Here is a 24,566-nt window from a genome sequence, read left to right on the forward strand (position 1 = left end):
ATTTATTCATCACACTTTTATTTTATTTATACGAGGTGGTGAAATACAGTGCTGAACAAAATGGAAACTCTGTCCCTGCCTGTCATGGGTCTGGATATGTCTGTCTTACCATGTATAGGGGAGAAAGACACTAAGCAGACAATCATGTAAATAAATATATAACTACAAATCAGAATAAATATTTTAAGGAATAAGTATAGAGTGTTAAGAGAATATAACAGGGAAATTGATTTAGTTTGGGGGATGGTGGTTAAGAAAAGTCTCTCTGAGATTTCAGGTTTGGATAGGAGTTAGCCTGGGGGAGAGAAGTGGAAGAGAATTCTCAGTAGAAAGAATAGCAGGGGGAAAAGGAAAGGTGGCAAAGAACCAGTGGATGATCAGGATAGGGAGAACATAGTCAATGATTTCCATTTAAATAAGCCTAAGGAAAAATGATATCAACTGGAATAACAGATTATGAAATTAAAAAATTTGAAAGTGTGTATTTTATATCCCATAAATTTCAAATTATTCTTTATTCTATAAACATTTCTGCCATCTATATAATAAAAGAACTTAGAGAAATGAGTCAAACCCTTAAGCCAAACTATATATGCCTTCTCTGTGTATTTTTATTGAGCTGCTTTCCCAAATAGACCAGTGGGGATTTAATCTAGGTCTGCTTATATGGAACACCCATCCTCCCCACTCCTTTAACTATGTTTAATGCTGATATGATTCTCTCCTAAATTCAACTAAATTTTCTCCAAATTTCAACTCAAAACCTTTAGTATTTTAGTATTTAGTACTACAGCAGAGATAGCAGCTTATGAAACTCAATATTCAATCTCCATCAGCGGTAGAATACTTGCCTGCCACGTGGGAGACCTGGGTTTGCTTCCCAGCCCATGCACCTCCCCCTCCTACCCTACCCGCCCCACCCCCAATCAATCTTCAAAGCCCTATTCAGTTGTTAAAAAAGCCATATTTTCCAAAGGAATACTGGGTAAGAACAAAGATTAGTGTTCATTATAAAGGTATACCTAGTGATTTTGATATTGATCTTATATTTTCAGGAAAATTTAACATAAAAAGGGAAAAAAAATCTTTCATGGCTTAAATAAGTGTATATAAAGAACTAAAAAACAAATACATTTTGGTTATAAGGGAATTTGTTGTGCTAACAGAACTATAGCTTATTAGGATCCCTTGAAAAACACTATTAAGTTTTTAGGTAATTTGAATAAATGTGCCCAAATGCTTAAAGTATCAAAACAATTTAATCAGTCATTGTTATAGAAGGTGTAAACTACTCTAGGTATAAAAGGTGTGAGGGATTCAATAACTTACACGCGAGTTGTTTTCTGAGTAAATCTCTAAAATGACCTACTTATTTTATAGTATACTCATAAAACTAGAGTGTAAAAAATACTTGCCTTTATTTGGCTTGGAGTAGGAATTTCTTCAGCACTTCTACGTGCTTCATTCTCCACCCTCCGTTCTCCTGAATAACATACCCCAAAGCCTCTTTCACTCCAAGAGACTAGTGCCCATATCAAAACCTGCTCCCTTAAATGGCTGACAAATCAAATTATTATTTTTTTTCAAACATCTGTTGTCTCAAATCATTACTCTTAGCTGTGTGATGACAGCCACTTTTGCTATCACCACTAGTTAGAAGCGCTGTATAAATACTGAACTCCCACTAAAGCCTGAAGTTCTAGTCATCAGTAATAACCTGAACAAAGGTCTGAAGATAAGAGAGAGCTGGGCCATTCTAAGTGGCGAGTAGGTATTGAGAGATGAGGCTGGAGAGAGAGAAGAAAGGGTCATTCGTTTGGAGCAAATAGAATAAATTACTAAGGAGTTTGGATTTTATTCTAAAAGGAGTGGTGAGCTATTGAAGGCACATCATGAGATAAGATGGGTTGATTTTGTGAATTGAATGTTCTGGCTAACAAGGTTCTCAGGCTCAACGTCATTGCCCAATTTTCTCATTATCCATCAGCCCTGGGCTTATTATTATTAGGCTTTGGCCTCACATTTCCTGATTGATGCTCTGCACCAGACTGATTCAACAACTGACAATCTGTTTATGCAAATCCACAGCTCAAAATTCCTCAACAGTTTTTCACCATTGCAGGAAAAAGCCTAAGTATTCTATCATCAGATTCCTGACCTAACCCCTGCCTATCTCTCCAGGCCCATCTCTGTTCCTTTCTTCCATGCTTTCCCTCATTTTTTTTTTTTTTCCTTTTGCATGGGCAGGCACCCGGATATTGAATCTGGGTCTCCGGCGTGGCAGGTGAGAAGTCTGCCTGCTGAGCCACTGTGGGCCACCTCCGTCATTTTTAATGAACCAGCAAGTTTGAGCCACAAAACTCATACCATATCATACTCTCACTCATTTGTGCTTTATCTGTGTGGTGGTCTGGAGCTATGTACCCAAAAAACACATTCTTAAACTTAATCCATTCCTGTGGGTGGGAACCCATTGTAAACAGGACCTTTTTATGAGGTTACTTCAGTTAAGATGTAACCCAACTCAATCAGGATTTTTTTTAATAAGAAAAAATATTTTTATTTAACTTTATTCATTTTCCACTATTCTTCCTTTTCTGTGTTCAGGACATATCATTTTCCTTCATCCTGAAGAGTTTCTTTAAACATTTCTTGTTGGACAGGTCTGCTGGGAGCAAATTACCTCACTTGCGTTTATTTGTCTGTTTTCACTTTTTTTCAGAAAAACTCATATTTCTTCTTCATTTTTTATTTCGTTGTATATTGTGTGGTAGAGGTCACATTTCATTTTTTTTCCCATGTGAGTATTCCCTTATTGCAGCAAAATTGGTTGAATTTTTGTTTGGTCTGGTTTTTCATTTGTTTGTTTGTTTGTTTGTTTGAGAAGTGTGTGGGTCGGGAATGGAACCTGGGTCTCCCCCATGGAAGGCAAGAATTCTACCACTGAACTACCCTCACACCGCCTCCTTCACTTTTTTTTCCTCCTTCACTTTTTAAAAAAAATTTTATTGTATATAATATAACATATATACAAAGCAAAGAAATAAAAAAGCAATAGTTTTCAAGTAGTTATTGCACAGAGTTCAGAGTTTGTCATGGGCTACCATACGATCCTCTCATATTTTTCCTTCTAGCTGCTCCAGAATATAGGAGGCTAGAGGGCTTAAATAGTTTTTTTGTCATCACAATTGACTTTTTTCCTTCTTTTTTTGTGAAAAATAACATATACACAAAAAAGCTATAAATTTTTTATCTTCTCTGTATAACTCCCCCATCACTTCTGATCTTTCCATCTCTCTCTTTAGGGGTGTTTGGGCTATGGCAATTCTAAATTTTTGATATTGGAAGGGTCTGTCACTAATATGAGGTAGGGAGATAGAACTATCTGATGTTCTGGAGAGGCCGGGCTAGGTTTCAGGACTTATCTGGACCAGGGACCCATCTGGAGGTTGTAGGTTTCTGGAAAGTTATTTTAGTGCAGAGAACCCTTGTAGAATCTTATATATTGCCCTAGGTGTTCTTTAGGATTGGCTGGGATGGTCCTGGTTGGGGGTTGGCAGGTTATGATAGGTAGCAACTGGATGGGTTTTAGTCCTATTACTAGAGTCCTTTATAAGTGGAATGAAATTCAGAGAGAGAGAGAGAAAGCCAGTAAAAGTAAGAAGCCGAAGGTCAAAAACTTGGAAGAGAAGGGAGAGGCCAAGAGAGGCCACCATGTGCATTGCCATGCAACAGAGAAGGCATGGACCAAGAATCACTGGCAGCCAGTCCCACAATGCCAGTGTTTGGGAAGAAAGCATCATCTTCATGATGCCTTGATTTAGACTTCTCCTAGCCTCAAAACCATGAACTGATAAATTCCCATTCTTTGCCAAAACACTGTGTGGCTTTTGCTTGAGTAGCCAAGAAACTGAAACAATCTGCACATGCCTTTCCACTAAAATACTGCTACTGATCTTTTACTCTTTATTCAAATGCTCCCTATTTTCAAGGCTTTTCTTACTTTCCTTCCTTCTCCTATATTTCTCCTATATTCTTCATAATCTTCATTCACCCATCTATTATAATAGTTGAATTATACTGGAATTGTTGGCATGTCTTTCTCTCCATAAAATGGTGTGCTGGCTTCCCATTTTTTACCTCTAGCACCACAGACTGTCTAGTATATAACAGATACTCATTTTAAAATACCATGAACATATTAAAATTTCTATCTTTAATATTGTATTTTATAGCTATCCAAGTCACTATGTATTACCACACTGATAATTAATCAGCTAATCAATTATTCTCCATAAATTTATGCATATTATCAATATCGCATTAAAAATCTAATCTGCTACAATACATTAACTCATTGTATGAACTGAAGAACAAATCAATAACCCATCTTTTTTTTTTTAAAGGGCATAAATTATAAAGTTAGGATCTTTTGTGAAAGTATGGCAATAGGATAAAAATAAATAATCTGGAATTTGCCCCAAAGAGTCATTTGTTAGTCTCCCAACAAAATCTGTATCATAGTGTTTAAGACTTTTACTTACATGGTATAGTGTGGTCTCTGGCACAGGTGTGCCCATGATGTCTTGTCTCAATGTTTCCATTTGCAAACTAGGTAGCAATGAATAATGAGTCGGGCTATTACTCTTATCACCCTTCTTTTTTGACTTCTTCCCTGTGTCTTTTTTGCTGTTTCTCTGAAACATGTATTCTTCTTGAGCAATTTTTTCATTGCTCATATATCGGAGTAGAGAGTTTTCTATATAAAAAGAGATAAATATACCAATATAAATATGCAAATATTCCAAATTTACCATTTTTTCTAATTGTGCTATGTCATTTCAAAAATTTAACTTGATTTATTTTATAAATATCTATGTAATGAAAATACAGAGGATCTGAATTTGTTGGGCTCACAGGACAACAAGAAACAGACAGCCTATAGAGTATTTCTGCAAGTTGGAACAATTACATGAGAATCACCTGCAGAGTGTGAATCAAAAGTTCTGGATGTGTGGCTCAGAAAATTTTTAACGAGCTCCCCCAGGGGAACTTTACTAAAACTTGATGTAAACACTGACCTATGAGCATGCTAGGTATCCTAGGAGACACTGAAGCCTGAAGCGTGAACCAGTACTCAGGAAACCTAGTTCATAAAGTCCATGCTTAAATTCATAGCACTTAGTACTTCATATGGCTTTTTTTTTTAAGATGTCACTTTCATATGATGTCTAAAAAGAGTGACTCAGAGATGGCATAGACAAGCACTTCTATTTTTTCCCTGATTTATTCAATATGAGGCTAGAAACTGGAAAATCAATGAATACATAAATGTAAAAGAATCTGTCAATGTTCCTATACAAACCAACACTTTTAGAAATACTTGCTCCATAAAATGAGTGTTAAGAAACCTAATAAAACAGACAGACATTCATTCTTGCTTGTCATGGTGTGGTCTGTGGATCTGTGTAGTAATGAAATAAATTCTGTATACTGGCTAGAAATAAAAGGCAAATGGGTCAAATATATCATCAAGGAAGCTTAGTGAGTTTAGGTTCTATGAAGTTTTTTGCTTTGTTTTGATTTGTTATTTTTCATCCTCAACCTTATGACTATTGGAAAGCAGAAGTAGCAGCATGACCTACAGGCCGACCATATTCACACTTGATCAAATCCCATTTAGTAGTGAGGTTCTTAGTAGCTCTCTTTACTGCTCATATCAATATTGGGATAAGAGAAGAGAAAAACTTACTTTTGGTAGATACTTCAAGAGTACCCCACCCCTAAGTAAGAAGATATCCCTGAACAGCAAACAAAACGGAAAAAATGCAAAACTTTTTTTTTTCATTTCTTTATGGTTTTCATTGGAGTCACTGCCCCAGCTTTCATTAGCTTTTACCCATGTATTTCAATACTTATTTTAAGATTTTATCAATACAAAAGTAGTGAGGTTGCATTGCGGACCAAAAGGAACTGATCACAAACTGCTCCTATTCACTGAGCTTAATTCTTTTGCGCAGTTTCACACTTCTGACCTTTTTTTTCAAAATATTAAATTTCAAATAACAATCAGACATTCATTTTCTTTTACAGTAAACTTATCTACCCTGAATCACTTAGGAGGGATTCATAGAAGATATTTACTTAATAACCAGACAAGACAGTTAAACTGGTATAACTTGGTTTTGATGTACCAAAAAGTCAGTAACAGAATGAAAAGATTTCCACTGAAGCCATAACATCCTATTTAAAGAACATAAAAATTTGTTTATGGTTCAAACAACCCAGCCTACACTGAAATTCTAGAACACTTACCTCTTCTACTATCTCTCTTCATCTTATTTGGATCTTCATAGTCCCCCACCCAATTATACTCCACTGGCATAGATATAGGTCGTAGCTTGCCTAAACACAAAGAACAAAATTCACATCACATTGTTTTTCTTCCCCAAGTCCGCTCCAACTCACACTGATGCTTAGCTGTAGTCTGCAAAACACACTTACTCATATGCAACATTATGGTTGGCATTAATGTAGATGAAGAAAATGTGTGTTTTGAGCCAGAAGGTGAAACTGCCTGTGGTAATTAGCCAGATGAGAATGCAAACATTAAGTCTCTGTTTCTCAGTAATAAATAGCCTAGGTTTGCTCATTCATGAGCCCCAGACTTTAAAAATGTGGTCCTTTATAAAGAAGTTCATTATTTCAGTGACTTCACTTCATTTTCAGTAACTAGAACTCTGCCTTATTGCCTAGTGTTCAATTGTCTTTATTTTGATAGCCTACTTCTAAGATGGCAGCCCCTTGTATTTAACCTGCCTACCAGGCCAGGACATTAACCCTGTTTCATATTGGAACACCACAATGCTAACTTCTCATCTTGATTGACTCCTAACTCCTACTACCATACATTTTGGATACCATCATGTTTCAACCATATGGTTAGATTCTCTTTTATGGCTGAGTATGGCCATAAGTATCTCTTCTCCAGGCAACCACTGCTTTGGCCTGTCCCATTTCACTCTGGGCCTATATTCTTACTAAATAGGATTTTACTTTAGCCAGGAGAACTCTTGGTATAGACTCCAAAGATAAACTTTTGGTGAGGCTGAACTGTTTTACTTTTGTTTACAAAAGTTCTTGAAGCACAAAACTGACACAAGAGACTGATAGAAGATGGGATTGTAATAATAATAATGATGACGATAATCACGATAATAGTACTAACAATCATATATAATTCACCATACACTAGGTACTATCTAAGGGTCTTATCTGCACTCATTTATTTAATCCTCATAACAACTATGAAAAATATACTATTATTATCCTCATTTTTACCAGATGAGAAAACTGAGACAGGTTACATAACTTGCCCAAGGACATACAGCTGGCAAGTAGTGATACCAGGATTCAAATGCAGGCACTCAAACATCATTTTGGCTATTATTCTTGGTGATTCAAGATTCACCCTCCAATACTGGGCCAGTTTCTCAACATTCTCTCTTCCATTCATTCCTGTGGTCATATGCTTAACCCTGTCATCTGCAAAGGCTGCAATCCCTCCAAATATTCTACTTTCTGTATCACCTTCTGTATTTCTAGCACCCCCCCCACACTGTACACCAAGTCCAACAAGCTTTCTTCCTTTAATCATCATCATCATTAAAAAAATCCAGTAAACAGAAGTTTATGTTTTTACTTGCTCTATATGTTATAAAATAAACCTTCAATTGATTCTTGTCAAAGAACTGACTGGTTGTTTGGAGTCAAATATATGTCCACAAAAATAAGAAGAGAGATTTGCACTCATGTTACAATACTTTGTGCCAACAATATGAAATACATAATTGTATTCACTGTGTTTCAGGTCATCTTCTCTGAGATTCTAATGGAGCTAAGTCACTGAAGCATTTAATTAAGCCTGGATGTTTCTGGTCATGTCATTGACCACAGGAAAAATTTGCAGATTTTAACAGTGACTTTTCATGCAATGATTTTTAAAAGAGAATTATACCATATATTACTGACTCATAATTGAAGGAAAATATATTGAATTGGACAAAAAACCAATTGACATAAAAAGAATTAACTGAAATTTACTTTTGGAGACATCAAGATTTTGCTTTTATTATTTATAAAGCTATAAATTTAGCAATGCAAATGAAAACATGTATTTTAAAAAGTGTATTTGGGAATACAAATAATGTTGCTTCTAAGTATTGCTTCTTTTATAAATTTTTTAATTGTGCTTAAACAGCATGAGGTAACATATAAATAGCAGTACTTGGAAGACTGAAAAACAGACAATGCTTAAATTATTTTTAATTCCAAGTACACAGATCATTGATTGCAGTTTGGGAATATATTTGCCACCGCATGTATACAGCAGAATTTTAATTTTACAAGACAGCAAAGTTCACGTGGAAAAGAACTTTATAGTTTGATGTTGTAGTGCTGTTGGTTAAAAAAAAAAGTACTATAAGCATTATAGCTAGATTTAAATAAAATATATTTTGTTCAGGGATGCAAAGTATTTTATGCTTTTATGCCCTTTTAAGGCTTATTAAATTAAATACATCTGATACATTCCTATGTAAACATGCATAAATTAGTCATGAATCTCGGAAGAATAATCTAGAAAATTTTAAGAAGTCTTTTTAGGTAGTAACACAGATTAGTTCTTTTTTTTTTTTTTACATGGGCAGGCACCGGGAATCGAACCCGGGTCCTCTGGCATTGCAGGCAAGCATTCCTGCCTGCTGAGGCACCGTGGCCCGCCTAGATTAGTTCTTTTTATTTTCTTAAACTTTTTTATTGTATAGTGTAACAACATATATACAAAGCAAAGAATAAAAAAGCAATAGTTTTCAAAGCACTCTTCAAAAAGTGGTTACAGGATAGATCCCTGAATTCGTCATGGGCTACCGTATGATTCTCTCATATTTTTCCTTCTAGCTGCTCCAAAATATAGGAGGCTAGTGGGCTTAAATACTTTATCATCACAATCGACTTTTTTCCTTCTTTTATTGTGAACAATAACATATACATTTCAAAGCACAGCATCACAATTAGTTGTAAGACATACTTCAGACTTTGACATAGGTGACAATTTCACAATTTTAGGTTTTTACTTCTAGCTGCTCTGAAATACTGGAGACTAAAAGAGATATCAGTTTAATGATTCAGCATTCATATTCATTTGTTAAGTCCTATCTTCTCTCTATACCTCCACCGTCACCTTTCATCTTTCTATCCCTCTCTTTAGGGGTGTTTGGGCTATGGTGATATTAAATTCTTCATATTGGAAGGGTCTGTCACTAATATGGGGTAGGGAGATGGAACTTATCTGATAGCAGTACTTGGAAGACTGAAAAACAAACAATGCTTAAATTATTTTTAATTCCAAGTACACAGATCATTGACTGCAGTTTGGGAATATATTTGCCACCGCATGTATACAGCAGAATTTTAATTTTACAAGACAGCAAAGTTCACGTGGAAAAATAATTTTATAGTTTGACGTTGTAGTGCTGTTGGTTAAAAAAAAAGTGCTATAAGCATTATAGCTAGATTTAAATAAAACATATTTTGGAGAGGTTGGGCTAGGTTTTAGGACTTATCTGGACCAGGGACCCACCTGGAGGTTGTAGGTTTCTGGAAAGTTACTCTAGTGCATGGAACCTTTGTGGAATCTTACATAATCACCTAGGTGTTCTTTAGGATTGGCTGGAATGGTCCTGGTTGGGGGTTGGCAGGTTATGATAGGTAGCAAGGTCTACCTGAAGCATGCATAAAAGCAACCCCCAGAGTAGCCTCGTGACTCTGTTTGAACTCTGCCACTCATACTTTAATTACACTTCTTTTCTCCTTTTTGGTCAGGATGGAATTGTTGATCCCATGGTGCCAGGTCTGGATTCATCCCTGGGAGTCCTCTCCCATATAGCCAGGGAGACTTTCACCCCTGGATGTCATGTCCCACGCAGGGGGGAGGGCAATGATTTCATGTGCAGAGTTGGGCTTAGAGAGACTGAGGCCACATCTGAGCAACAAGAGGTCCTCCAGAAGTAACTCTTAGGCATGCCTATAGGTAGTCTAAGCTTCTCTGCTACCTACATAAGGTTCACAAGAGCTTCATGATTGAAGGCATGGCCTATTGATTTGGGTGTCCCTAAAGTTTGACACAGTTTCAGGGGATTCCCTGATGGTAAGGTTTAATAGTTCTATAGTCTTTCTCCCCTCCCTCAGGGGCTTAGATTAGTTCTTGAAGTGGTAAAGTTGAGATTATTAAATCATGATGGAAATTGGTAATAATAGCAACTATAGTGATAAAGTACTTTCCTACTCATTCCACTTCTTTGGTAGCATGAGAAATGTAGTATGGTAATTATACCAATGCAGTGCTTTTCTTTTGCTATAGTCAAGGAAAATGAGAATTAGAGTTAATTTAATTTTTTTTGCTGATCACTCTGTCTTGAGCAATTTTTTATTCCTTTAAGCATAAAGCATTTATTAATTTTAAAGTTCATCTGATACTTTATCACAGGCCCTGTGATAGCACTTTTGCTCTTGCCTCCTAGTATACCTATTATTTTGTTCCTTGGCTATTCATATCGCTGTACATCTGATGCTTTCTAACTGGGATTTCCACTGAAGTAGGAATTTGTACTGTATTTCTTAGTGTATTCTAATGACTCTAGCACAGGTCAAAAAGATAAGTATTTCTGGATTTTCTTTGAATTTTAGTTCTAAAATTGATGGCAAGCAGTTTTTTTTTATTACAAACTATATTTAGCTGCAATGAATTACAAAGAGAATGCTAAATATAATTTTAAGTATACAGACAGTGATGGAGGGCTTTATAATAATCTATGTAAAGTAATATATATTTAATATAAAGTTGCTATTTAACACTGGTACACAGAATCCCTTGAAAATAAACTCTTACCTTAGATAATAGCACATTTTAGGTGATACTACAAATGCTACAATTCCCTTTGGCAGAGTTAAATGCTCACTTAGCTGGGTTCCCTTAGCTCTTTCCTGATACCTTTAATATATATGATGGTTATTATACTGTATTATATCTGTCTGCTTATAAATTTCTCTACTTTTTGGCAGGAACTACGTCTTATTTATCTTTGTTATGAATGTCCCTGGCAAAGATTCTGATCCAAAGGAGGTATTCATTCAGTTATTTTTTTGGAGTGCATGGGCTGGAAAATCATTCAATTATTTTTTGAATGGTTGAATGAAAGGATGCTAGATGTCGGGGAATATCCCAAATTACTGTTTTTTTTTCACGGGATCCTATCCTCTCTTACGTACTCAAGGGCATCACCTGAGCAATCCTCCCTTCTCTCTCCTGCATCAAGTTTCCCCTCTACTTAATAATTCCCATTACCATATAAAAATGCTGTACTTTCTCCAGTCTTAAAAAAAAACAAAACAAAAAACCAAAAACCACATGCACATACAACAAACTCTCTTGGCTTCAAATCTCCACCGAGCTACCACATTATTCTCTGCTCTTCCTTTCAGAAAATCTCCTAGGAAGATTTATTTATGCTCCCAGTCTCCAATACCTCACCTCCTACTCTTTCTCTAACCTTCTCCAATTATGCTTCTGCTCCCACTACCACACCCAAGCTGCTACTGGAAAAGTCATTATGATCTGCATGTTGCTAAAACCAATAAAAAAATTTCAAAATATTTGATTTTATCATGTATCTGCAGCATTTGGCATAGAGGATTAATGTGTCTTTCTTCAAACACTTTCTTCACGTGGTGTCCAGGTCTCTGCCCTCTTCTGGTTTTTCTCTCCCATGTTCTTCTTAAATTTACATGCATCATTTATGGCTAAGGAAAATATCACTTCCTCAGAGATGCTCTCTTTGACCTCTTATTCTAGGTAGGGTTTCTCTATATTTGATCTCATTTTGTGGTGAGGTTCTTCATAGCAAGCCAACTATAGCCAAATAATTATTAAATTAGTTGCTTGAAGTCTGTACCCCTGGTAGAATGTGAATTTCAAGAGGAAAGGGATGATGTCGCTGTTCTTTACATACCTCCGGCACTTAGTACAGTGTCAGAAACACAGTATCTGCTCTATATTTAACTGACTGCTTATTAAGAAAGTAAATAAGGAAATTTCCTCATATACTAGACCAAAAGGGTCTAAGTTACATCATCAGTTTCTATTTTCATAGTTTCCTTCCCCTTTCTTCTTTCCCATACCTTCCTCCTTTCCTTCCTTCCTTCTATGGTAGTCCATGTCATCCTGACCAACTCGTTTCTTTTTTTAAAAAAACAAATTGAGACTTAAGAGAGGTGTAGGTAATTGAATCAGAACTAGAAGTCTTATTTCCTGATTTCTTTTCTAGAAACATCCTCATTTTAAGCTACCCATGATGTATGTTCAAACATTAATTGCTGCGTTTTCCCATTGTATCACTTTTTTATTTCACTTTTTTCTCAAAATATGCTAAAATCATGTTGCTTCAGGGTAATAGACAGCACCTGAGAAGCAATCTTCTCTTTTACAGCAACTCTTATAGTTGCCTGAGCTGAAAAAAATGCATAAAAATTTCCCCATTAAATCTGCCATATACTTTAAAAGTCCAGAAAAAAGGCTTTATCTAGAACTCTTAAAGAGAAAAACTACATACATATACATATTTGTTCTGAATATTTTAGTCAATATTATGACAAAAATGAGTGTAGTAAGAAATAGTTAAAATATATGGTTGCCAAAAAAAAATACATATATATATATATATACAGTTGCCACACACACCCATCAAGTGTCGCACATTTGGAAAGAAAAATTATTTTCAGATGGTGGACTACATTTATAGGAAAACATCCCAAGGTTATTTAAGGCAGAGGAAGTAAAATTGAATTAAATGGGGGATCAATTTTTTAAGGATAAGGGTAACATATCTGGATCCAATAAAATAAGAATGGACACTTTGACCTTTGGGAGCCATTTTTTTTTCTTTTCATTTTTGGATAAGAGAGCTTGGAAAAATATTGGCTTGTAAACATTTCAATGTTATGATTATTTAAGCATTGTGTTTAATGTCCCCAAAATAATACAAACCGAATACAAACCCAATGACTATTAGCTTGAAGTCTTTTCTATTTCATTAATAGAGAAACAAAAACAATTACTATTTCATTTCAAAGAAAAACTTGTATCTTGTTTGTGCATTTTCCTATTGCATTCTAAAAGTAACCTACACTTTAAATGGGAGTAATGTATGAGAATCATTGAAGGAGAAAATATTGAATTGCATAAAAATTATAGGCATGTAAGTTTTTTTCAACTTTTACTTTGAACTAATTTCCAACTTACAGGACAGTTGCAAAAATAACAGAGACCCCATACTGAGAACTCCAACATACCTTCACACCATACCCCACCCATACCCAGGGCTAGCAATTTTAACATTTTGCCAACTTTGTGGTATCCATCCATCCTTCCTTGTTTCCTCCCTCCCTCCCTTCCATACATCCATCCACCTACTGAATATTTGAGAGTAGGTTGCACACATCATACTTCTTGAACATATAATCTGTCCACGTACACTTCCTAAGAACAAAGATATTCACTTATGCAATCACTTTAAGTGATGGGATCTAAGAATGGAAGAGAAAAGGCTCAATATTCTATATTCCAATTTTTTTTTTCATGTTCTGATAATACCCTTTTGAGCTTCCCTTGCATGTGACACTTTGCTTTTCTCCTGAGGTTTTAGAATTCTCTCTTCATCTTTGGCATTTGAGGATATGATTATAACATGGACAAGGTGTGGGTCTATTTGGGTGTATCTGGTCTAGAATTTAATGAACATCCTGGCTGTGTTCATGTCTTTCATTAAGTTTTCAGCCATTATTTCTTTGAATATTCACTCTGTCCCTTTCTCTCTTTCCTCTCCTTCTGGGATTCCTATCATTCATATATTTGTATGCTTGATGATGTCCCACAGGATCCTCAGGCTCTATTCACTTATCTTAATTTTTTTTCTTTTTGCTCCTCAGACCAGGTGATTTCAATTACCTTCTTCCCGCTCACTGAGTCTTCTGCCAGCTCCAATCTGCTGTTGAATTTCTTTAGGGACTTTTAAATTTCTGTTACTGTGTTCTTTAGCTGTTCTATTTCCTTTTCATAATTTCCATCTCTCTACTGATATTCTCTTTGTGTACATCTATCATTTTACAGATTTCCTTAGTTCTTTATTCATGTTTTCCTTTAGCTCTTTGAGCATATTTAGGAACATAAATCCCAGGTCTATTCCTTCTCATTGATGGTTTCTAATGCTTTAATCCCCTTTGCCTGGGCCTTTGCTTCCTGTTTCTTGCATGTCTTATAAATGTCCAGGTTTCTACGAAACCTGGACATTTTGATATTTTAACGTGTTATCACAGGAATTTAGACACTGAAGCTTCTATTCCTTAAGCTTATATCCAGCTAGTATTATGACATAGCTGCCCTTGAATGCCAGGAAGTAACCAAAAAAAAGGAAAGGAAAAAAGAAATTGCTTTTCCCAGCATTTGCAGATTGACCTGTGTAAAATGTTTTCCTTCAGAGTTTAACCATACAATGGTTTGTATGAAAATAGCTCCAAGCCAATGCATGGGAGCCTCCCTAACCCTTCTGGCACATGCATCTTGTTTAAAGAATGTGCTTCTGGCCTTAGGAATTCCCCCATTTATTTGGATAGGCACTTCCCCTCTTTTGCTAGGAAACAGTTTCCTCATGGTATGACCACTGTACTATATGTCCTACAGACAGCAATGACTTGTCCCAGGCAGCATGACTAGAGCACTCTCTTACAGTGTTCTATAGGTCAGTGATCTGCTTCTTACACACACAAGGCAAGTTCTAGGATAGTGAGTCCATCAGGCCCCCATCAGACAGATTGGACCAGACGAACATGCTCCCAGTAGGTGCATGAGTATTATCTTGCTCTCTGTGGAACCAGGGCCAGGGATCTGCACTGGGAACATGGGTGGGCTCCATGTAGAGGTGGTGAGGGGTGAAGAAATGGGCTACCAACAAGGGTTATTCCTACTGCTTTTATGTAGCCTTGATTTGGCACTCACAATTTTATTGCTGTCCTTTAACTGGTTTCTGGAGCTTTGAGAAAGATGTTTCTGCCAGTTCTTACTGGTTGTTCAAAGCTTCTGTGGCAGGAGGGAGCATTGAAGCATCTCACTCTGCCATCCTGGTCTCCACAGAGCCTACAGTCACTTTTAACACTTGAATACAAGACTAAATATATTTTAAAGCAAATAATCTTTTGTAAAGCTTCTACCAAGAGAGAGACTGTGTTATACACATTGAAGTTAGGAAGGAGAGTTTTTCTTGCTATTGTGTGTAGAGACAATTTGTCTACATTAGATGGATGTGGCAAGAAGGGGAAGGATTCAGATTGTTTAAAAATTGTATGAATGGCAAAAGAGTTCTGTGTCCTCCTCTCAAGGCTCTGATGGTATACACGATCTATGCTAAAACATATTTCTGGAGAAACTGGAACTCTTGTACATTTCTGTTGGGAATAAAAAATGGTATAGCTGATAAGTACGTGGAACCTTGAAGAGGGCATGATATTTTGTAGGTTTGTCCAGTGTGATGCCCCAATAAATCCCACAGTGATTCGAACAGTGAATAAAGAAGTATCTGCAAAGTCCCCTAGGGGGAATGGTGAGAAAGGGGGAAAATTCAACTTCACAGTTTGGAGAATTCCTGATATTCTCGCAAGCAGTGGGGACAACCAAATCAATAGGCCAAACCCTCAATCTTGGGGTTTGTTCAGATGAAACTTATCCCCGCAAAGGACAGGCTAAGCCTACTTAAAATTAGGCCTAAGAATCACTCCCAGAGAACCTCTTTTGTTGCTCAGATGTGGCCTATCTTTCTCTCAGACAACATGGCGAGCAAACTCATTGCCTTCTCCCTCTCCATGTGGGACATGACTCCAGGGGTGTAAACCTTCCTGGCAATGTGGGACAGAAATCCTAGAATGAGCTGTGACTGAGCATTAAGGGACTGAGAAAACCTTCTTGACTAAAGGGGGAAGAGAGAAATGAGACAAAATAAAGCATCAGTGGCTGAGAAATTTCCAACAGAGTCGAGAGGTTATCCTGGAGGTTATTCTTACACATTATACAGATAATCCCCTTTTTAGTTTAAGGTGTATTAGAGAGGCTAGAGGGATGTGCCTGAAACTTTAGAGCTGTGTTCCAGTAGCCATGTTTCTTGAAGATGATTGTATAATGATATAGCTTTCGCAGTGTGATTGTGTCTGATACTCCTTTTATCTATGGTATGGACAGATGAGTAGAACACATAGATTAAAAATAAATAAATAATAGGGGGAACAAATGTTAATAAGTTGAGTAGATTGAATGAAAGGGAGTGGTAAGAGGTATAGAAAAAAATAGGGGGAACAAAGGTTAAAATATATTGGGTAGATGGAAATACTAGCAGTCAAGGACAGGGAGTGGTAAAGGGTATGGTATGTGTGAGTGTTTTCTTTTTCTGGAGTGATACAGATGTTCTAAGAAATGATCATGGTGATGAATATACAACTCTGTGATAATATTGTGAGTCAGTGATTATATACCAAGAATGGAATGTTCATATGTTAAGAATGTTTGTGTTTGTATGTTATGTTCTGCCAATTAAAAAAAAATGGTGTAGCCACTATGGAAAGTGGTTTGGCAGTTCCTCAAAAAGTTAAACAGAATTACCATATGACTTAGCAATTCCACTCTTTGGTATATAGCCCAAAACTTTGAAAGCAGGGACTCAAACCTGTATACGAATGTTCCTAGTGCATCAACATATGAATGGATACCCAAAATGTGGTATATCTGTACAATGGAATACTATTTGGCTATAAAAAGGAATGCAGTTGTAATACATGCTACAACATGGATGAATCTTGAAAACAATGCTAAGTGAAATATGCAGGACACAAAAGGACAAGTATTCCATGATTTGTTACATGAATAAGAACGTAGAATAAGAAAATTCTGAGACAGAAAGTAGATTAGAGGTTAACAAGAGCTAGAGGGAGGGAGAATGGGGAGTTACTACTTAATAGTTAAAAGAGCTTTTGTTTTTGGTGATGAAAAAGTTTTAGCCATGGAAGGTGGTGATGGCAGCACACTGTAAAAGTAATTAATGCCAGTGAATCGTACACTTAAAAATTACAAATTTCATATTATATATACGTTACTATAACTAAAAAAAAGATTTACTCTAGAAAACAATTTATATATGGCTTTTCTGCATAAAAATGAAGATGGATTCAACCAGCAGACTGCTGGGCAGGCTTCAATATAAGAATAGAGGTTTTTCCAAATGCTTATTGGTAAGTCAGCTGTTTGGAATTTGAAACACACAAAAAATTAATCACTGGTATTGGGGAGGAGCTGCAAAACTCTACATCAGCATTTTCCAAAAGCTATCAAACATTAGTTTTATTGGGAGCTATTAAGTATTATGTGACAAAAAATATTCAATGTACAAATATATTTGGAAAATAGTAAGTTAATCCAAGTTTAACAAAATTTTCAAATCTTTTAATATGAGAATGTATATTTATTAATCTCTAAGATGGGGATAAAATATTCAGAGTTTTCCAAATTTATTTAACCACATAACCTATTTCTTTTAGAAAGACTCTCAGGACTACTGGTCTGAAGAAACTGCTGGATTATATAAGACATATTATGATTTGAAAACTAACACTAACAGCTCCTTTTAAACTTTATCTAGCTGCCATTTATTACATTTTTTCCTCTAAAAGGGAAAAACTATTTTATTTATTTCACATATTTTCTTCACCTTACTGTTCTTAGCAACTAATCTGAAACTTTAAAAAGGAATAGCACTGAATTGTTTTCATATTTCTGATACTGAGAGGCTGTAACTGACCCTCTGGCACAACCTATGAGCTGTTAATTTCCATAGTGGAGCTTAAAAGGACTTGGATCAGAACAGCTTCCATTGCTATCAGCTATTTGAATGCTCTACTTTCTCCTTTTGAACAACCAAAACAAACAAAAATGTCTATTCATATTTCATACACAGTTTTAATTGCAATAATTTAAATGGCAGGCTTTGGGTAGGCAGAGAGTCCAAACATGACGGAACACTGCTAGCCCTTTTATCTCTTATTAAGTCCCTCCAGAAGAAAGGGACATTTGGAACATTTTTATTTATGAGCAGCAGTAGTTTATTATACCACATAGGTACCATTTCTTGAGTACTTTCTTCAAGACAAGAACTGTGCTAGAAAAAAAAAAAGAACTGCATTAAATGCTTGACATGTATTATCTCTGAATCTTTAAGATTAAGATTGAGTAGTATTGCTCTCCCATTTTACAGCTAAAAGAAACAGTAATGGAGAGGTTAAGTAAACAGCTTAAGGTCAATCAGCTATTAAGGACCAACCTATGGTGCAAACTGAGCTCTACCTGGCGTCAAAGCTTAAGCTCTTCTATTTCTATCAGTAAAACTGTAAAAATTAAGAAGAGTTGCTTCCTTAGGTGATTACTTTAATTTTTACATCAGGAACAGACTATTTTCTCTGTCAAAATATTGATGAACTGCTTTTTTTTCAGCAGTTTTATTGAGATATATTCACACACTATACTGAACTGCTTTTTAATCAATTACATAGTCCTCTATCACCATCAGCTTGATATTTAAAATTATTTTGTGAAGCTAGTCAACATGTAGTCTTTATGAAATGTATTAAAACAATTTCTTTGAGTATAGTGCACACCACATGTCTCTGTATTTTCAATTCACTAGTTCTGCTTTGGAAACTTGATATTTTACTTGAACACATAAATTTCATGTTGTTAGAATCCCATTTTCTCTTCTCTCTAGCCAAGCCGATGAATGGTAACTGAACTTTTCCCTGTAAGAAAGATTATTTATATTAAAAATCACAGGAAAAAGAGCGAAGAAAGTGTGATTTACTGTATATATTTTAGTCTTTAAGAAATGTTTGGGATAATGCTATTAATTATGATTTAACTGCTCATAAAATAAAACAAAATTGTAAGGTAAGAGGAAAGGCAATGTTAAAGTATGATAAGAGACCCTGGAACCTAGAGACAGTATCCTTACATCCCACTGATACAACTCATTAGTTTACAGTGTCATTTCCCATAGACCCTTTATCATGCTGCTGTAAGTAATTTCAAGCCATCTGCTTATTCACATGGATAAAAGGAACGTGGTATTTGATTATGTCTTATACCTGCTATTTGAGTTGAAAATGTTCAGTTATAACATTACAGAAATTAATTTTCCTTAATGTACTATGTGTGTGCAAATAACATTGATGAGAAACATTTCTAAAATACGAAGTAATTTATGCACTTTTTATGAGGTCCTGGATTTACAAGAAATCAGAAAAGGTCTGGATTCCAATCTTCAAACCAATACTATTTTGTGGTATTATTATTAAAATGTTTTCTCCTTTACTTATAAAATATGACCACTTATACCCACAAAGGGACTCAGTCAACTGTGTCTCCTTTTTAGCATGTTTCTATGCATAGAAATGTGCCATGATGGAAATAGCTAGGGCAAAGAATCTATGTGGAGTGAAAACGGAAAGCTGATAAGAGATGTTACCATTCTGAAAAGTTGCCAAGCAAATGGTTTTATCAAATTTGAACCTTTGCCTTTGAAGCATGAGCAGATGAGACCAAATAAAGTAATTTAATGCTATTTCTTCCCCCTTTTTATTTTCACATTAAAGTTTCTATATAATAATGATAATGGCGAAAATAAATACCTAAAACATACTGGGCCCTTCCAAAGCAATTTATAAATTTGTTGTCATTAAATTCCCAGAAAAACTCTATGAGATAGATATTATCATCTTCATTTAACAAATGAGAAAACTGAGGCCTAGCGTAATATCCCTAAGGTCACACTGGAATAATTGGATGGCAAATAGGAGTACCAAGTTTATCTAATGCTATAACCAAAAGTATTAGCTACTAACCTATGTTGCTTCCCCAACTAATGTCTATAATTCCCAGAAATCATTCTTGTCTTTCTTATGAAAGTAAAATCTATTTTATGCTTTGATTTGAAAAGGATATAACACATTGCTGATAATTTTATAACCCAACTTAGCAATTTTTCTTAATGTCTGTCAGGGCCATTTCTAATTACATGTATGTTTATTATAGTGCAGGTAAATGCAAGACAACATATACAAGAACATACAAAATCAGACCTAGTTCTGCTTATCTGAAATAAAGTGCTTGAATTTGGACAGAGTAATACATTATTGAAAATTCTTTTCCTACAATTTAGAAAATTATTTTCATCACATTTAGTTAGGAATGTATTTACCTGTTAGTATCACTGGTAGGATCAACAAATATTCATGGGTATTTAATCCCAGATGTTACCACCTACTAGTTAGGGAAGTTATGTAATCTCTCTGTAATTCAGATTTCTCATCTGTAACAGAAGGATTTTGATAGTATCTACCTCATAGAATTATTGTGAGGATTAAATGGGTAATGCCTTTAAATGGCTTAGAAAATTTATAAAAGTCCAATAGGTAGTATTTATGTATTTTCTAGAAGGGCCATCTACTGGCTATTCATACTTGTAAGGAGCTTAGGGTGAATAACCCATTCACAGCAACAATTAGTGGATCCATGACATAAAATGAGAGCCTTGAGTAAACACTATTTAAAATCCAACAATTAGGACATCTTCAAGTATTTATCTAGAGTCTATCTTTCTTTGTCTCTGTGTCCAATAACACTGCTTCGCTACATACTGTTCTCTTTAATATCTAACTTTAAAACAGGAATAATACTAAAAAAATATAGTAAGTATACATATATTTAACCAAAAGCACCTATTAATAACTGTCATGTCTCCCCTTTGCTTCTCAAAATCCTAACTAGACTAGACTCTTACAATCTCAACTCTAACCTCTCTTTGAGTAAATAGGTAATCTGGGAAGTTTATAGGAGAGTAATGGTAACTAAACTCACATACTTCAAGATAGGGGAAACAAGTCAAATTAATGTCATTTCCTTAAAGTATGCAATGTGAACTTTTTGTACTTTAGTTTTTTGCTATTGTACTTTAGTAGAATCATGTACTTTCATTATCATTATTTTCAAATACCAGAGAATGTCATCTAATACCAGAGAATGTTCTCACATTTGGGAGTATGTATAATGGGACCACTTAATACGTTAAATAAAAAAGTTGTGTTATTCTGGCAGTCTTCTTATATTGTTTATGAAGGTAATTTTGTGGTGTTTATCTTCTATTGTTTATTTGTATAAACAATATAAATCTTACATTGTTTATCTTACTAATTTATATTGTTTATTAAAGTAATTTATGTTGGAGCCTTTTGGCTAATTTGTATCAGCTCTCTAATCTCAGACCTAGGTTTAAGAAGGTATTGGTGTTTGGTGGGGATGACTGGAGTTTAGAAACCGCAGATGGTGATTATTCATCATTTAAAACTTGGCATAAATGTCATTTAAACTCTTTTGACTTCCTCAGGAAGATTATATGGCTTCATTCTTGGGCTACTACAGCATTTTGTTCATAAGTTTCTACACAATATATCTCTTTTCTATCTTCCCTCTGAATTATGACTATCTTACAGGTAGGGACTATAATTGTTATTCATCTTTGCATCACCAGTACATAGCCAACCTTATGTACACAATAAGTATCAGGTGAATGACGTGACAAATGAATTGCTCTTTGGGAAAATTAGGGCCACAAATTCACGTGCATGACAAGTAGGTTTTACTATTTAAGACCACATGATAAATATATTGAACTGTTAATTCCCTGATAACCCAATATGAATAAAATGTTTCTAGGCTGTAAGTATCGCCACTGTGTGTGAAGGCTCAGATTAAATCAAACCACTGTATAGTAAGAATATGTTTCAGGTTCAAAAGTTTAAAAAAAGATTTTTTTTTACTTCTTTCTCCTTCTTTTAAACATATATACGTTTATTTTCTCCTAAGTTGTTTACAAAAATATATTAGATTATCAATAAGATATCTCTCTATTTTAAGTTCTAAAATTGATCTGTATTCTATTTTATCGGGGGTATGTGTGCAAATACTATGGCTTGTGGAACATGATAGTACTAGGTGTTTTAAAATAAAGTCAGAAGGTACTAACAATTCATAGTCTTTTCTGTAAGGACCTAGTAAACATGTTTTTTACAAAGGTATGGGCAATAAATGTCTTCATCTGGTAATCAATTTCTTCATCCCTTCAATTATTAACCCCAGTAGAGAAATACTGAAAGTCTTCTCCCTAAGATCAGGAATAAGAGAAGGATGCTCACTTTCATCACTGCTATTCAACACTGCATTGGAAGTTTTAGCCAAGGAAATTAGGGAAAAAAAGAAATAATAGGTATCCAGATTGAAAAGGAAGAAGAAACACTTTCTCTGTTTACAGATGACAGGATCCCATATATACATATAAAGAAAATCCCAAAGAATCCACAAAAAACACTATTAGCGCTAATAAAAAAAAGTTGCAGAGCACAAGACTGACATGCAAAAATCAGTTGTGTTTCTATATACCAGCATGAACAATCCAAAGGGTATTAAGAAAGCAAGTTCATTTATAATAAAATATAAAATAATAAAATATCTAGGAGTAAATTTAATTTAATAAATTAACAAATTTAATTTATTTAATAAATGTAATGGTGCTGGGTAAAGAGATGAAAAATTTCTACAATGAAAACTTTTAACACTGTTGGAAAATACTAAAAGAAGACCTAAATAAATGGCAAGACATCTAGTGTCTATGGAATGGAAGACTTAATATTGTTAAAGTAGCAAAAGACTACCCAAAATGATCTACAGGTTGACAGCAATCCCTATCAATCCCTATCAAAGTTTCAGCAGTCTTTTTTTTGCAGAAATGGAAAAACCAATTCTCAAATGTATATGGAGTCATAAAGGGCCCCAGTAACAGAAACAATATTGAAAAAGAAGAATAAATTTGGAGGTCTCATAGTCCTTGACTTCAAAACTTAACACAAAGCTACAACAGTCAAGGCAGCGTGGCACTGACATAAAGAATAGACATCTAGATCAATGGAATAGAACTCAGAGTCCAGAACACACATTTATGGCCAATTGATTTTTGACAAGAGTGGCAAGTACATCAGATGGGGAAAGAACAGTCTCTTTGACAAATGGTGCTGGGTAAAGGAAGATGAAACCTTACCTCATACTATATGAAAAAATTAACTCAAAATTGATCAAGGACCTAAATATAAAAATTGACACCATAAAACTCTAAGATAACAACGTAGGGGAAAATCTCCATGTTCTTGGATTTGGCAGTGATTTCTTAGATATGATACCAAAAACATGAAAAACAAAAGAAAAATTAGATAAATTGAACTTTATTAAAATTATAAAATTTTGTGCATAAAGGGACATTATCAGGAAAGTGAAAAAGACAGCCTGCACAAAGGGAGAAAAAAGCTGCACTGCACATCATATAGTTAATAAGGGTTTAATATCCAGAATATATAAAGAACTCCTACAACTCAACAAAACAACCTGATTAAAAATGGGCAAAAGACTTGAGAAGACATTTATTCAAAGAAGATATTCAAATGACCAATAAGCATATGGAAAGATGCTCAATATCACTAGCTATTAAGGAAAACAAAAATCAAATCACAATGATATTAATTCACACCCACTAAGATGACCAGTATTAAAAAAACAGAACAAAAGTATTGGCAAGGAGGAGGAAAATTAGAACCCTTGTACACACTGTGAGGGTGTTCCTTAAAAAGTTAAATATAGAAATTAGTGTATGACCTGAGAATCCTACTCTTAGGTATATGCCCCAAAGAACTGAAAACAGGTATTCAATAAAAACTTGTACATGATGTGCAAAGCAGCACTGCCAAAAGGTGGAAAATTCCAAATGTCCACCAAGTGACAGATGGATAAACAAAATGTCACATATTCATATGGTAAAATACTATTCAGCTATAAAAAAGAAGAAAGTACTGATTTATGCTGCAACATGAAGATCATTATGTCCAGTGAAATAAGCCAGACACAAAAGGATAAATACTGTGTGATTCCACTTACATGAATTATTTAGAATAAGCAATAATTCATAGTTGCAAAATAGATTAGATGTTACCAAGAGCTAGGGTACAGGGAAATGGGGAGTTATTGCTAAATGGGTAAAAAGTTTCTGTTTTGGGTAATGAAACAGTTTTGGTAGTGGATGGTGGTGATAGTAGCATAAAATTGTGAATGTAATTAATACCACTGAGTTGTACAGTTAAAAATGATATTATTGCCTCTATTTTCCTACAAGAGTGCCCACATGCCTTCTTACATGTGCACTTAAATTTCCTACTTTCCCCCTGCAAAACGTTATTAACATAGGAAATTTATGATATATATGCACATTTTGTACCACAATAAAAATAAAAAACAACAAAAATAAAAATTTTCCTGCTGCTTAGCT

The 24,566-nt window shown here is 34.9% G+C and overlaps 1 protein-coding gene across 4 annotated transcripts in view; it reads right to left on the reverse strand.

The window, feature by feature from the left end:
• CNKSR2 (connector enhancer of kinase suppressor of Ras 2) overlaps positions 1–24,566 on the reverse strand; it is a 370,581-nt gene that overhangs the window by 100,692 nt on the left and 245,323 nt on the right. For 2 of the 4 annotated variants that reach the window (XM_077146891.1, XM_077146889.1), the window contains 2 exons: positions 6,316–6,405; positions 4,545–4,759 (listed from right to left, as the gene is read on the reverse strand). In XM_077146891.1, coding sequence (XP_077003006.1) covers positions 4,545–4,759; positions 6,316–6,405 — 305 coding nt within the window. The remainder of the gene's footprint in view (positions 1–4,544; positions 4,760–6,315; positions 6,406–24,566) is intronic. The other 2 variants (XM_077146892.1, XM_077146890.1) reach the window with 1 other exon arrangement.

The sequence above is a fragment of the Tamandua tetradactyla genome, chromosome X, assembly GCF_023851605.1.
Source record: "Tamandua tetradactyla isolate mTamTet1 chromosome X, mTamTet1.pri, whole genome shotgun sequence".
NCBI lineage: Eukaryota > Metazoa > Chordata > Mammalia > Pilosa > Myrmecophagidae > Tamandua > Tamandua tetradactyla.